This window comes from Prosopis cineraria, unplaced genomic scaffold (assembly GCF_029017545.1).
Source record: "Prosopis cineraria cultivar Desert tree isolate PC_DT_omini unplaced genomic scaffold, ASM2901754v1 PC3, whole genome shotgun sequence".
NCBI lineage: Eukaryota > Viridiplantae > Streptophyta > Magnoliopsida > Fabales > Fabaceae > Prosopis > Prosopis cineraria.
In genome coordinates, this window is record NW_026555334.1 from 36526571 (window position 1) to 36538868 (window position 12298).

A 12298-nucleotide genomic window follows, 5' to 3' on the forward strand; every position below is an offset into this window, starting at 1 on the left:
TGGAGAATCAGGGCGAGTCAAAAGTTTTCCTAACTAGTGAAAATTTCGTGCAACACGCTGCGGCGCATGGCACCTGAGCCACTACGTGTGGCACAGAGAGCAGCAAGCGGCAGTGTAGCATGCACGAGCCATGGTGCATGGCTCTGAATCACAGCACATGTTTTGTTTTTCAACTGTTTTTGACTTCTTTTACTCCTTTGAGGTATCTCATACTTTTGAAACTTATTTTTACTCTGATATGAAAGATTTTGATTGATTTTAACTTGTTTCTATTTAGAAAACTTGAGATCCCTTACTTTTGGATTAAACTTTGATAATCACTTTCCGAGCTAATCCTCTGATTACTATGAATTTCATTTATTAATTGTGTTTATAGAGTGAGAATGTTTTAGACTAGATTGGTTTGGCTTATTGGGTCAAACCAGGTACGAAGCCAACCCTAAGAACCATTTAGTCTAGTTTAACCTGGTGTTTTATTTTATTTTATTTTTAAGATATGGATAATAGAGCTTTTATTTGTCCTTGAATTAGTAGCTTTATTTTATTTTTAAAAAACTATTTGACTTGTTTTAGGCATGTTTTGATCAAGCTAATGTGTAGGCAGGGTGGGCAATAGGCAAGGAATATTGTGTTGCTTGTTTAGCCCTGCCCAAGAATATATACTTTACATATTATTTTTAAAAAAAATTTTGCCAACTTATTGACTTGATTAAGGGAGGCCGTAAGGGTTAGGTTTTCTTTTATTCCCTATTCCCATTTTTGAATTCATTTCCCTTTCAACCCCACACCATCAGTTACTCTCTACTCTCTCGTCCCCTCTTCGACATGTGATTGTGCCTCATCCTCTCATTTAGAAACTTTGATCTTCCCCTTCCCTCCTATCTCTTAACCCTTATTATTAGCCAAGCAGAGCATGTGACTTCTATTTCTCTAGCCTTTACTCTCTCCCCTCTATTGTTTGCGAGTTTGACTGTATGTGAAGATCAAAGCATTAGCTAAGCTTGGCGAGTAGTGTTGTGCTCTGCAACTTTGACTTGCATCCCCCCTTCTCAATTTGACCTGTGATTGAGCCTATAATTCCATCTCTCTCTTTCTTTCAACTTCTCTTGTTAAAAAATGTTGTTGATAGTAGTTGAATTTGTTGTTTTAGCATGTCTTTAATAAACCTTGTAAGTTTAGGACAGGGCATATGTCTTGAGAAATTTCAAAAGGTTTTTGGTTAACTTGTGAATGAACTAGAAAATATACAATCGAGTTAAAGTCTTTTAATTTTGGGTTGGGCATAAGTCTCTAATAAATGAACTATAAAACATACAATCAAGTTAAAGCCTTTAAGTGAAATGAAATATGAAATACATGCTTTCATTACCAAAATTGTTAAGAAACTTCACTCATTTATTTTGTGTAATATTAATCTTATACGTATTAAATTCTTTAAAATGGGTAGCATCTTTTGTTAGTTATGTTATATAGAAAATAATTACAATAGGCTAGGATTAAACATCATAAGATGATTGGCTCATGGAAATAGTATCTTTCTTTAGATATCCATGTCTACGGAGTTTATAGCTATCTATAAGGTTGTGCAAGATAGCCAATAGCCCATTATGCCTGGCATGACTCGAGGAAAAAATATTTGGCTCGAGCTTAAAAAAAATTGCTCAAGATTGGTTAGACATGGTTGAGCTCAGCCCAATCTTCAAGATGGGTAGGGTTTAAGGTTAGGGCATCCAACCAATTAACCCTGCCCAACTCGAGATATAGTTAATTTTTTTAAAAAAATAATGTACAATGTCATTTTGTAGATTGATAGGGGCATAAATGAAAAATTAAAATATTAAAACCCTAAGAAGACCTACCTAACTCCTATTAAGTATTGATACTTTAAATTATCTCATGTATCTGTATTGATAGCATGTCCAATATCAATATTCATCGATACTTCTTTAATAGATATGTGTAGAGTATTGAATTTTTTTAATTTTCAATATGTATTCAATACCTTTAAATTGCAAGATTGTACTTTAAAGCTAATACTTCAAGACTTTTTTTAAGAGATTAAATTTTGTTAAATATTGTGATAATAATATTTTTTATTCTTAATAGATTTTTATGATTTGCTTTTAAAATCAAAGATTAGATTTTCCTAAAAAAATAAGTTTTAGATATAATAAAAAGATAAAAATTATATTTTTTAATTATAAAAACATAATAATATAATCTTTTGACATTTAAATTGCAATTATTAGTAGAAATTGTACAATAGACAATTAAATATAGATAGAATAAAAGTACAAGCAATAATTATATTTTGCTTGATATCATTTTATAGGGTCATATATGTATGCTATTTTGAATATTTGATAAATTAAAACTATATTTTAATATTTTTTATAAATATATATTCACATGTGAAAAATATATCACATCTTATATTTTTAAAAATAAAAATATTAAAGTATATGCATTGTAGCCTAAGGGTTTGTTTGGCTTGTTAACTTTTTACATTTTAAAAGTATTTTTTCACTTTTGAGATGTAGAAAGTTATTTATTTTTTAAATGTGCTTCCTAAAAGTGGATCAATATGGATTTTGACAATGTGACTTTTGGGAGTTTTTAAAACTTACATTTAAATTTGTATATTAAATAATAGAATTAAATGTATATTTAATTTTTTATTTTATCATACTATTCCTTTTCCTCTATATTTCTCTTCTTCCCTTTTCTTTTTTATTCATCTCTATTCAACCTTTTTTATTCTTCTTATGTCTACAAATAATACTTTTTTTTAAACAAAAATTATATTAATAAGTATTCACATAATTTTTTTGATTTCATGTTGGTCTAATTATATTATACTAGGTTAAAAAAATAAATATAATAAAATATTAAGAAACTCTTAAATTGGCTCTTGATATGTAGAAAATTTTACTGTATCAAATTTTATGTTATTTATCACGTTTTTAAAAACTTTTTAATTTATTACATTTATATAATAAAAATAATAACTCATCACAAATCAATATTTTTTTTATAATTGTATATTTAAAAACATATGTTATTATTATAATTTAAATAATTTTTTTAAAAAAATATATTTAAGTATAAATTTTATTATAATAATTAATTTTTACTTTTATTAAAAGAGTTTTGAGCAAATTATCTTTTGACAACCAAGCACACACTAGCTCGAATCTGAAATTGAAACACCAAAGGGTGACCACCAGACTTGCTCATTCGATCTGCGTCTCGAATCTTTTATTGCCTCAGCGAAAGTGCCTCCGGCGAACTAGCTCGTCGGGCTTGTCCTCCCTCTCTCTCGCTCGACCTCGTCTTGCCTCCAGTGTCTCGCTCTCTGTGATCTGTCGCTCCAGCTCGTCTCCGGTCGTCACTCTTTCCGACGAGGGTTGGTAGCCACTCCTTCTTCAAGCTTCCTCCATCTCCGGTCGCCACTCTCTTTTGCTCCAGTTCGTCTCCAGTCGCCTTAGCTCGTTGGCTCGTCTCTTCGAAGCTTAGGTACGTGGTCTCCATAGTTCATCTTTGCTTGTCGTTGGCTTGCTGCTGCCTGCTGGTTTGTTTCTTTTCTTTGTCAGATCTTTGTTTTTATTTTCTTTTGGTTAAAATCAAAATGATTTGTATTTTACTGCTGTTTTGTTTGAAATTATCCATGGCTATTGATGTTTAAGCCTGGACGGAGGAATGGCATTGGCAATTCACTATTTGTCTCATTTATGTTGGACTTTTTTTTTTTAGGATTAAGTTTCTGTTTGAATTATGGATGACTGGACCTCTGGACGTGTTATTGTTCTATGCCTATCTTGTGTGGGGACTGGGAATTTGCTATTATAGACTTTATAATTTATGTTTAAATTGTTTAGTGTTCATGGACGTATTGTGTTTCAGTTTATTCGCTTGATGGAGGAAATCTCTTTTTATTTTGGTGAATTAGATTTTATTTAGGTCTGTTCTGATGGAGCAATTCACTATTTGTCTCATTTATATTTCTTTTCCAGGTTACTTTGAGCCCATCATTTATTATTGGTTTTATTAGGGGCTACTATGAAGCCAATCTTAATATAGTTTGGTTCAACAAAAAACTTTCAAGTGCCCAAAAAACGGCAGCACCGGACATGCAGCCCAAGGTGCCCGACCCTGCCTGCCTGGCCCCTCCAATTGCATCTTTCGAGTAGAGTCGGGCTGTGGGCATGGCTTTTTTGCCTGAAGATATTTACGGCTTGGCATTGGGTTAGGGGGCTGCCCTACTCGATTCTACCTTTGCACAGCCCTAGCTATCTGCGCAATCTGTTTCTTTAGAAATGGGCTCTTTTAATATTCTGAATTTGAATCATGCTTACTGCCTAATGCCTATTAAAGTTTCTTTCATGGATGACTGATGTTCTTACTACCTTGTGTTGTTTTATTATCTAATTTGTGGTTCTATTATGCTATTATGGTCATTTAGATGCCAATTGATTCAGTCAGGGCAAAGAGAAAGTGTGCAGGATCAAGCTTCCATTTAAAGTTGGTTCTATTATTCTAATTTGTGGTTCTATTATGCTATTAAAGTTGTTGAATTATGGATATTGTTCTGTGCCAAGACTTATGGTAGTTTTTACATTTCGAGTTAGAGATTTGTAATTTTATGATGTGGATTTATGGAGTATGGGTGTTATTTTGGATTGAATTATTAAATATATTTGCTTTTTTAAAATGATGTCTAGTAGGATTGATTTAGTGAAATTTTCTTCACAAATGATAGGCAGGGCAGCTTGAAGGTGCCTAGCCTGGAATGTTAGGGTTTTTTGTGGGTAGGGCTGGGTAGTGGACTGCATTTTGCAGCCTGTTCAACCTTTGGGTTGGGCCCACCCATACCCAACCCTGCCCATATGCAGCCCTAAATTCTCTACATGCTCTTCTTAATCTTCTTGAATGTCACTTAGCATTCAACATCAACAACAATAACAACAAGCCTTTATCCCACTAGGTGGGGTCGGCTACATGGATTGCAAGACGCCATTGTGCTCTATCATTAATAATGTCACTTAGCATTCAGATTTAAAAAAATTATACTTTGGCAGACCAATCTTCAACTCGATAGACTAAGCCCCGTCCAGTCCACCATGGGGTTTATACTAGACTGGACTGCCAATTATAACCCGTGGTGATTTTAGACTGGACCTTAGGTTGAAGCTAAACCTGGACCAACCCTGTATTTGTGTAGCCCTAGCTGCTGCTCCTCATTTCTGATACCTAAAAAAGAATGTCTTCTTTCTCAAACAAACTAGGTTTTATATTATTCAATATGAAACTTAAAGATTCATTGTAGCAAATTCTGATTTTGATTTTGTATTAGGATATTGGACGTACGGTCTGTAAGTGCAACCAATTGTAGGTGTAACTGTGATAAATTTTACACTGATGGCTGGAGAAAAATGATTGACCAGTTCCATTAGGCTTGAGGTTTTTGCTCAAAGTATTCATGTTGGGATCAACTTTGGCGTCTGAAAGTCACTTCTTTGAAAGTGTCCTGGTGTTTCTATTCATCTTGTTGTGTATGAGAGTTTGTGAAAAAGTCTCATTTCTTATGTTACATTATCTTCTGATTGACATCTTTAATGACCTTTTCTTTTCTGTTATGAACTTTGCCCCCAGTGCTGCCATTCGATATTGCTTTCTTACATTTCAGGCAAGATTGGTGTTGGTGAGTCAATAAGTAAATATAATATGATATTTAATTGGGACAATAATCTTTAAATAAAGTCAGATGGGATTTGAACATGAAATTGCCCTTTTGAGCTGGTTCATGATTTTTGTTATATACCTGCTGTGGATACGCTTATAGTCAATCCTTCATCCGTGATGCTGAAGATATAATGTTTGCTCTATTTTATGCTCCCCTGGTACATAAGAATGATAGGAACGTGAACTGCAAATTAAATTATTTTACATGGATGAAGATTCTATATGTTGTTGTTGTTGAAGATTCTATATGTATATATAAACGCTTTTTGTTCTGTTATTATACTTTCTTCAAGTCCTTTTTGTCTAATGTATTGTCCATCTCTGAAGTTAGGGAAGAGAAAGTGACCATTATTGACATTTTCTGGCTGACAACCCTCTCTCCATCCGCTGCCAACATGGATCAGTTTGGATTTCAAGACACAGAAACAGCAGATTCAAAGCCTTCGGCAGTGGAGTCCCCAGTCACCCTTTTAATTAAGCACCTGCCTGAAGCTATACCTCATGAAACCCTTTCTCGACTGTTAGCCCATTTTGGTGCTTCGTCTGTTCGTCCTTGCTGTAGTGGGAGGTATTTAAGTGCTTGGAATTAGAATTTTCTCAAGTTTTTCTGCTTACAATTTAACTAAGATCATAAATGGCTACAGAGTTCCAAGACAGCTTCTTTGATGGTGCAATACCAACATCCAAGATGAAAATTCTATCTTCTAAAACTCTGCATCTTCCTTTTCTAGGCCATTCTTGTTGATATACATTAGTTCTTGTAACTCATGTTATTTTCTTGATGACAACTTCAAGTCACTTGTAAATGTTGTTTGTTGGATTGATAGCACGGGACAGTTAACTGCCCATTGTATAACTATATTTTTTGTCCCAATTTATTTTATGCATTTGTACTGTCGAATCATACATACATCATAGTAGTTGTTTCATTGCTTGGTCCAGTGCAGGTTGAGGAACTGTGCTTTTGTGGATTTTAAAAATGACCTGCTGGCTTCACAAGCACATCATCAACTTAATGGGTACTTTAAATCTTATGTTTTTTCCCTCTAAAGCACTGTCAATTGATAATACCGATGTCATATTTGAAAACGTGGGGTTGGTTTAAAATAAGCATTTAATTGCTATTCTTTTTTTCATTTGCTTCCTGATTTAGTCACACAAAAAGAAAATCTTTATCAGCAAATGGAAATAAGTTTAACTTTTTTATGAATATTTAAAACTAAACCTCTTCTATTAATTTAATGTGTTGTATTCTTGTTTTCTTGTTGGTTGTCAGGTTGAGATTTCTTGGTAAAGTCTTATCAGCAGAGAGAGCTAGTACCTCAATGGAGAACAGTGAAAAAAGCAGAGGATCTCAGCTGGGGAAGGATTCTAAATCATCAGTGGTGAAAAATGCTACTGTTTCCAAGCCTCTTAATGACAGTTATAAATCAGGAGTCCTTCCTTCTGAACCAATTGCTGCAAGACTGGGTGTTGACTACCCATTTCCTCCTCACCTTGAGTATGCTGCTTCTTGTCGCTGCATTCTTAACTTTTTTGTTGACATAGGGATACCCATCCACTGGCCGAGTGTGTAGGGCAATTTGACCATATGACCATATGATTTGTTATATGACTGCATGGAACTATGGCGAGTGAGGGACACAGGGGGGAGCACGAGGATTTGTACAATAAGTTGGTTAGGCTTGTAGAAATATATAGGGAATGAAGGTAGAGTAACATATGCATGGGAAATACACTGGAATTTTGGTGATCATGTGAGAGTTTCTTGGCTCTTGACACGAGGAACATTTTCTTGTTTTCTCCTCTGTTTTTCTTTAATTTTGGTCCTGCTTTAAATTGCAGTTCAAGGGAAATATTGGGCTCCTGACCTCTTTTTTCATGCAATTAATGCCCAATTTAGACGAAGCAAAATGTTGTTGCAGTCTGCATATACTGTCTGATATAGCATTTGTTCTTTTCTTGTATTTACCCACCCCCAGCCCACAAAAAGAAAAAGAAAGGGCAAAAGACTCAGATTTCTCGCAATTATTTTTTTCCCATGAAATGTTATGCCATGTTTGGCTTGTGCAAGAGAAACTGATTTCTTTCCTTTGCATGCAATTGAGTCAAGTAATATAAGTATGCTGTGTTATCATTATTTAACAGCAACTATCTCTTTCTATTACCTGTCATTTGTAACGTGCACAGGAAATATTTCTCATCAATGAAATCTCTTATATCGCTCTATTGTCTTTTCTGTTGAATTTAATTTTGCTTACTAAATGGGCCCCTAGATTTAGGGTGGAAATGTTGGATTAAGTATTTTTTTGCAGTGCACTACTAAGATAAATGAATGGGTTGAAGATGGTTTGATGTGCATGTTATGTAGCGGTGTTATTTATAATTGGAAATATCAATGGAAGTTAACGGGTCTTTGCTATTTGAATTTGAAATTTGAATTCATCATTAAAGATTAGAATATTTTTATCTCATTTCCATGCATTATAGCGTAATGAAATATGTTTCACAGGTATGCTTACCCACCACCTGATGGAAATATACTGACAAACATTGTAAATGCACTCATTGCTGTTCCCCGCTTTTATACTCAGGTTGTTTAAATACTAAATGAGGCTTCTAGAATTTATTGGTTTCTCTTTCTCTGCTTCTGTAGCATTTTTGTGCGCCTAAACTGTACTGATCTAACATTAATGAACTCATTTGTTGTACCTCTCTAATATAGGTGCTGCACCTAATGAACAAAATGAACATTCCAGCTCCATTTCGTATGGCACTGCCCACTCCACCTCTGCCTGCACAAGTACCAGCACCACCGCCACCGCCACCTTCACCTCCTCCTCCCCCCTCTATAATCATGAAACCTCAGACTGCAGATGTCTCTTGCAGTGAATCGGAGATGGATTCTTCAGATGATGTAAGACTACCGATTCTTTTTAAAACATTAGGCTGTGGGGCACATGTCTGTTATTTATTGATCACATGTATAATCGTGATAGTGTATATTGTTCATTATCCCTTTACAAATTGATGCAAAGTGTTAAATTTTTGTTCATTATCCCTTACAAATTTAATTAACATGCTTTTCTTTAATGTATATTGTTCTGACTACTGTGAGACCTTTCCGTCAATACAAATTATACTCAGACACCATGTTTTTGTTGTGCACAAATTGAGAAAATTATTAGCAAATCTTGAATTATTTGTAAATGGGTGTCAGATAACAAATATTTGAAGCTAGTTTGGTATGCTTTTTCATATAATTCTTTTATCATCAAGAAAACTGATATAAATTTTTTAGGAGGTTGATGGGAAACTGGGTTCTACAGCTGTGGCAAGAGTAGCAAAGTCTGGACAAAAACGTGCTAGACATGAAACCATTATTGGCCCTGGCGTTGATAAAGATGTAGCTCATGAAGCTGTTGGATTAAAACCAGCCACGTTGGTTCCTAAAGAAATTCCAATGATTAAAAAGAAGAACCCTGTCTTACAGGTATTTAATTTTCACGTGATAGGTTGCAGGATGAAGTTATCTTTTTGTTTATCTTAACTAGAATGTGGGGCCTATGCCTGCACAGAGTCTTTGGTGAGTCGCATTATTCATAGCTTATGAATAGTGTGATGTTACTTAGATTTGATATTGTACATTGATATTTTTTCTTCTTGATGTTTTCGAAGATTAGAATTGCTCCTAAAGCAATACAGAATGAACATAAAGATGTTGACACAACAGAGGAGCTAATGGAGGCAGAAAAAGAGATTTCAGATCCTAAAAAATTTTTGACTCTGGAAGAATTAGAGAGTGGAAAGTTACCTCCAGAGGAAATTTTGTCTCTTCCAATGTTTAAGGTATGGATTTAGAATATATCGGCTATTACATGAACACAATGGAAACAAGTGATTAATTAATTCAGTATCTGCTATTGGATCAAAAGTGTTTTATTACACTCATAATCATTGTTTGTTGCTATCAATTAATGGATGAGCCTGATACAACTTCTTTTCATGTTCTGCAGTGGTTTAAGATATTTGCCGCATATTTTTACATTTGGACACTGTCCTGAACTCCATTGTGTTCCTTAAATGTTGAAGTAATATTGGAGTAGCCTAGATTTACCATTGTCTTGTAGAGAGGCCCATAATAAGCTTTTCTGTGGCTTCGGTTTTAACTTGAAGTTGATTTCAAGTGAGACGGTCATATTAGGATTTCTGATGATTCAACAATGATATATTATAAAGGATTAGGTGGTGCAAAATGGATTCTTATGGGACTGATGGTTTTGAACTGATGGATTTTGCAGAACTATACAGCTGGGAATCCAGCTCCTGTGTTGTATATAAAAAATTTGGCCAAAGATGTGATTGCTGATGATTTCTATTTCATATTTGGTAAGCTTCCACACTTAATATTTGCTACAATGGATTCAGTTGCTGAAGTGCTAGTTAACGTTATAGTTCCTCTCTTGCAATTCAAAGGCTTGTAGAGCCTGAAGAAAAAATGTTGACAGATTTATTGTACTATCACACAAGATTTCATTTTTGTTTAGACTTTAAGTACATGGTTACCTAATGGGACCCAAGGTATGGTTACTTGATAGGATCCAAGATAGGTAGAGAGAAAAATGAAAGAAATTTTTTTATGCAAATATGAAATCAGAATCTAACTCCATAAATTAACAAAGATGAAGGAAAATCTTTAGTAGCAGATGACCAAGAATCTTAAACTCATACAACTAATAAAGCCAAAGGAGAATCTCCACTTATAAAAAATAATGATTTTATTTTCAGATGCCTTCTACATGATATTTGCTCCAATATTTATAGACAGAAAATAACTAATAATTTTAAAAATACTCCCATTAATCCATAACTAAGATAATGGGGAATAACTACCTAAAATATAAATAAATAAATAAAAATACTAATTTAATATCCAAGTACCATAACCCCCACTACTCCTAAACTTAAGAGCCACTCAAGAAAATAGAAAAATAATCTGAATAATATTATTAAACACAAAATATTTAAAATAATTTGGAATGATATTTGTGCCTAATACTTTTCTAACTTCCCAAATCATCCATTATCCCATAATGATCAAAACTCTTATCATTACCCTATCTTTCTTTTATTTCCTCAGGGTCTTTCTTTGGAAGTGTTGAGGCTGCAAGGTCTGTTCTTCAGGTCAAGCTTATGCAGGTAGGATCTTGGTTGGCTTTTTATCTATGGTGGAGGAAAATTAGTATTTTTCGATGTTAGTATTTTGCAGCTGATGTGCACCAATAGTATAATTCTGAGTCGCTTGAAAGAGAGTTGAATTCTTTTATTCATCCTAATTCTTTAATCTAATTAATGTAAAAATAATAAAAATAGAAATGCAATTCGTCATTAAATTGAACACGCAATCCCTACATCAAATATTCTTTTTTCCGAATAGAACATTACCTTCCTGTTAAATCCAGGAGATCTAATTTTGAGCCAAAATTCATTGATCTTTCTTAATTTCAGGAAGGAAGGATGAGAGGTCAAGCATTTTTAACATTTCCATCTATTGAATTGGCTCATCATGCTTTGGTAAGTACTGCTTAGGTTTGTTCAAACAGTTGTTTTGTAGGCTTTTGCCTTTGCACTTCTTTTGTTTCATTTCTTGTCACCAAATGGTTGCAAAGTTTACACAATGAGAAAATCAGGTTTAGGACTAGTTCTTGTAGATTGTTACAGTCATATTTGTAGTTCTTGTGCATTAGAAATCGTGTTTCTGTTTCAATGAGTCATGCTGATAAATTATAATTTCTTATTTGTTTTGTTCTGTCTTGTTTTGCTCAAGATTAATATTGCACCTTAAAATTGAGTGCAGAATTTAGTGAATGGGTATGTATTCAAAGGCAAGCCAATGATCATTCAGTTTGGTCGCAATACTGCTGCTGTGAAAGGAACATAAATCTGTGGTTTGAGATAATGTGCTTTGAGAGCCGCATGATGATCATCAGTTGCTTAACGCTTGGTTACATGATAGCAGATTGCTAATGCTCCTCAATGATTGGGAGGGGATCAATGTCTTGATCACAGCTGTTCCAACATTCAGGAAGGTAGTTGTGATATATGATTGTGAAGATTATTCTTGATGCTGGCTTCGAGCTTGCTGGAGTGAGATATTGGAAAGAATGACTATTTGCGTGCGTGATGAACCTAGGGATTGCAACCAGTAAGGAGATAGGTTGATGCCACACGGCAAGGCCACCCCTGCTAGTGCATGCAGGTGTGATTGATCAAATAAATTGTACAAAAAAGTCAACAGAGTTGATTATGTTAATCATTAAATGATAACACTATCATTTTCCCTTTTGATATCTTGTCATTTGTGGGTGTTGAGAATGAATGGAAAGTGCAAATTAAGGAGGCAGGGGATGCATTGTACAATTCTGTTTCTGTCGTCGTTACCTGAAAAATGTTAATTATTGAGAAATCTCATCAACAACTCAGTTTCGCGTGCGCGCGCTCGTATTCTGCTGAACATTCTCAACTTTTCTTGCACTTGCATTATGTAATGATAACT

At 34.2% G+C, this 12298-nt stretch overlaps 1 protein-coding gene across 13 annotated transcripts; it reads left to right on the forward strand.

The window, feature by feature from the left end:
• The first annotated feature begins 3197 nt into the window (after window positions 1–3197).
• Window positions 3198–12256, forward strand: LOC129307317 (U11/U12 small nuclear ribonucleoprotein 65 kDa protein). 13 transcript variants are annotated; one of them, XM_054948245.1, is made up of 14 exons: window positions 3198–3516; window positions 4014–4521; window positions 5653–5701; window positions 6074–6310; window positions 6690–6761; window positions 7019–7243; window positions 8255–8336; window positions 8468–8659; window positions 9044–9235; window positions 9421–9591; window positions 10044–10131; window positions 10883–10941; window positions 11251–11316; window positions 11600–12256. In XM_054948245.1, coding segments are annotated over exons 2-14 (1518 nt in total). In that variant the 5' UTR covers window positions 3198–3516; window positions 4014–4520; the 3' UTR covers window positions 11684–12256. The 13 variants fall into 13 exon arrangements, with proteins under 13 accessions (XP_054804220.1, XP_054804219.1, XP_054804215.1 ...); XM_054948244.1 differs by lacking the exon at window positions 5653–5701 and having other exon boundaries at window positions 4014–4245; window positions 4463–4521; XM_054948240.1 differs by having other exon boundaries at window positions 4014–4245.
• Window positions 12257–12298: the final 42 nt, after the last annotated feature.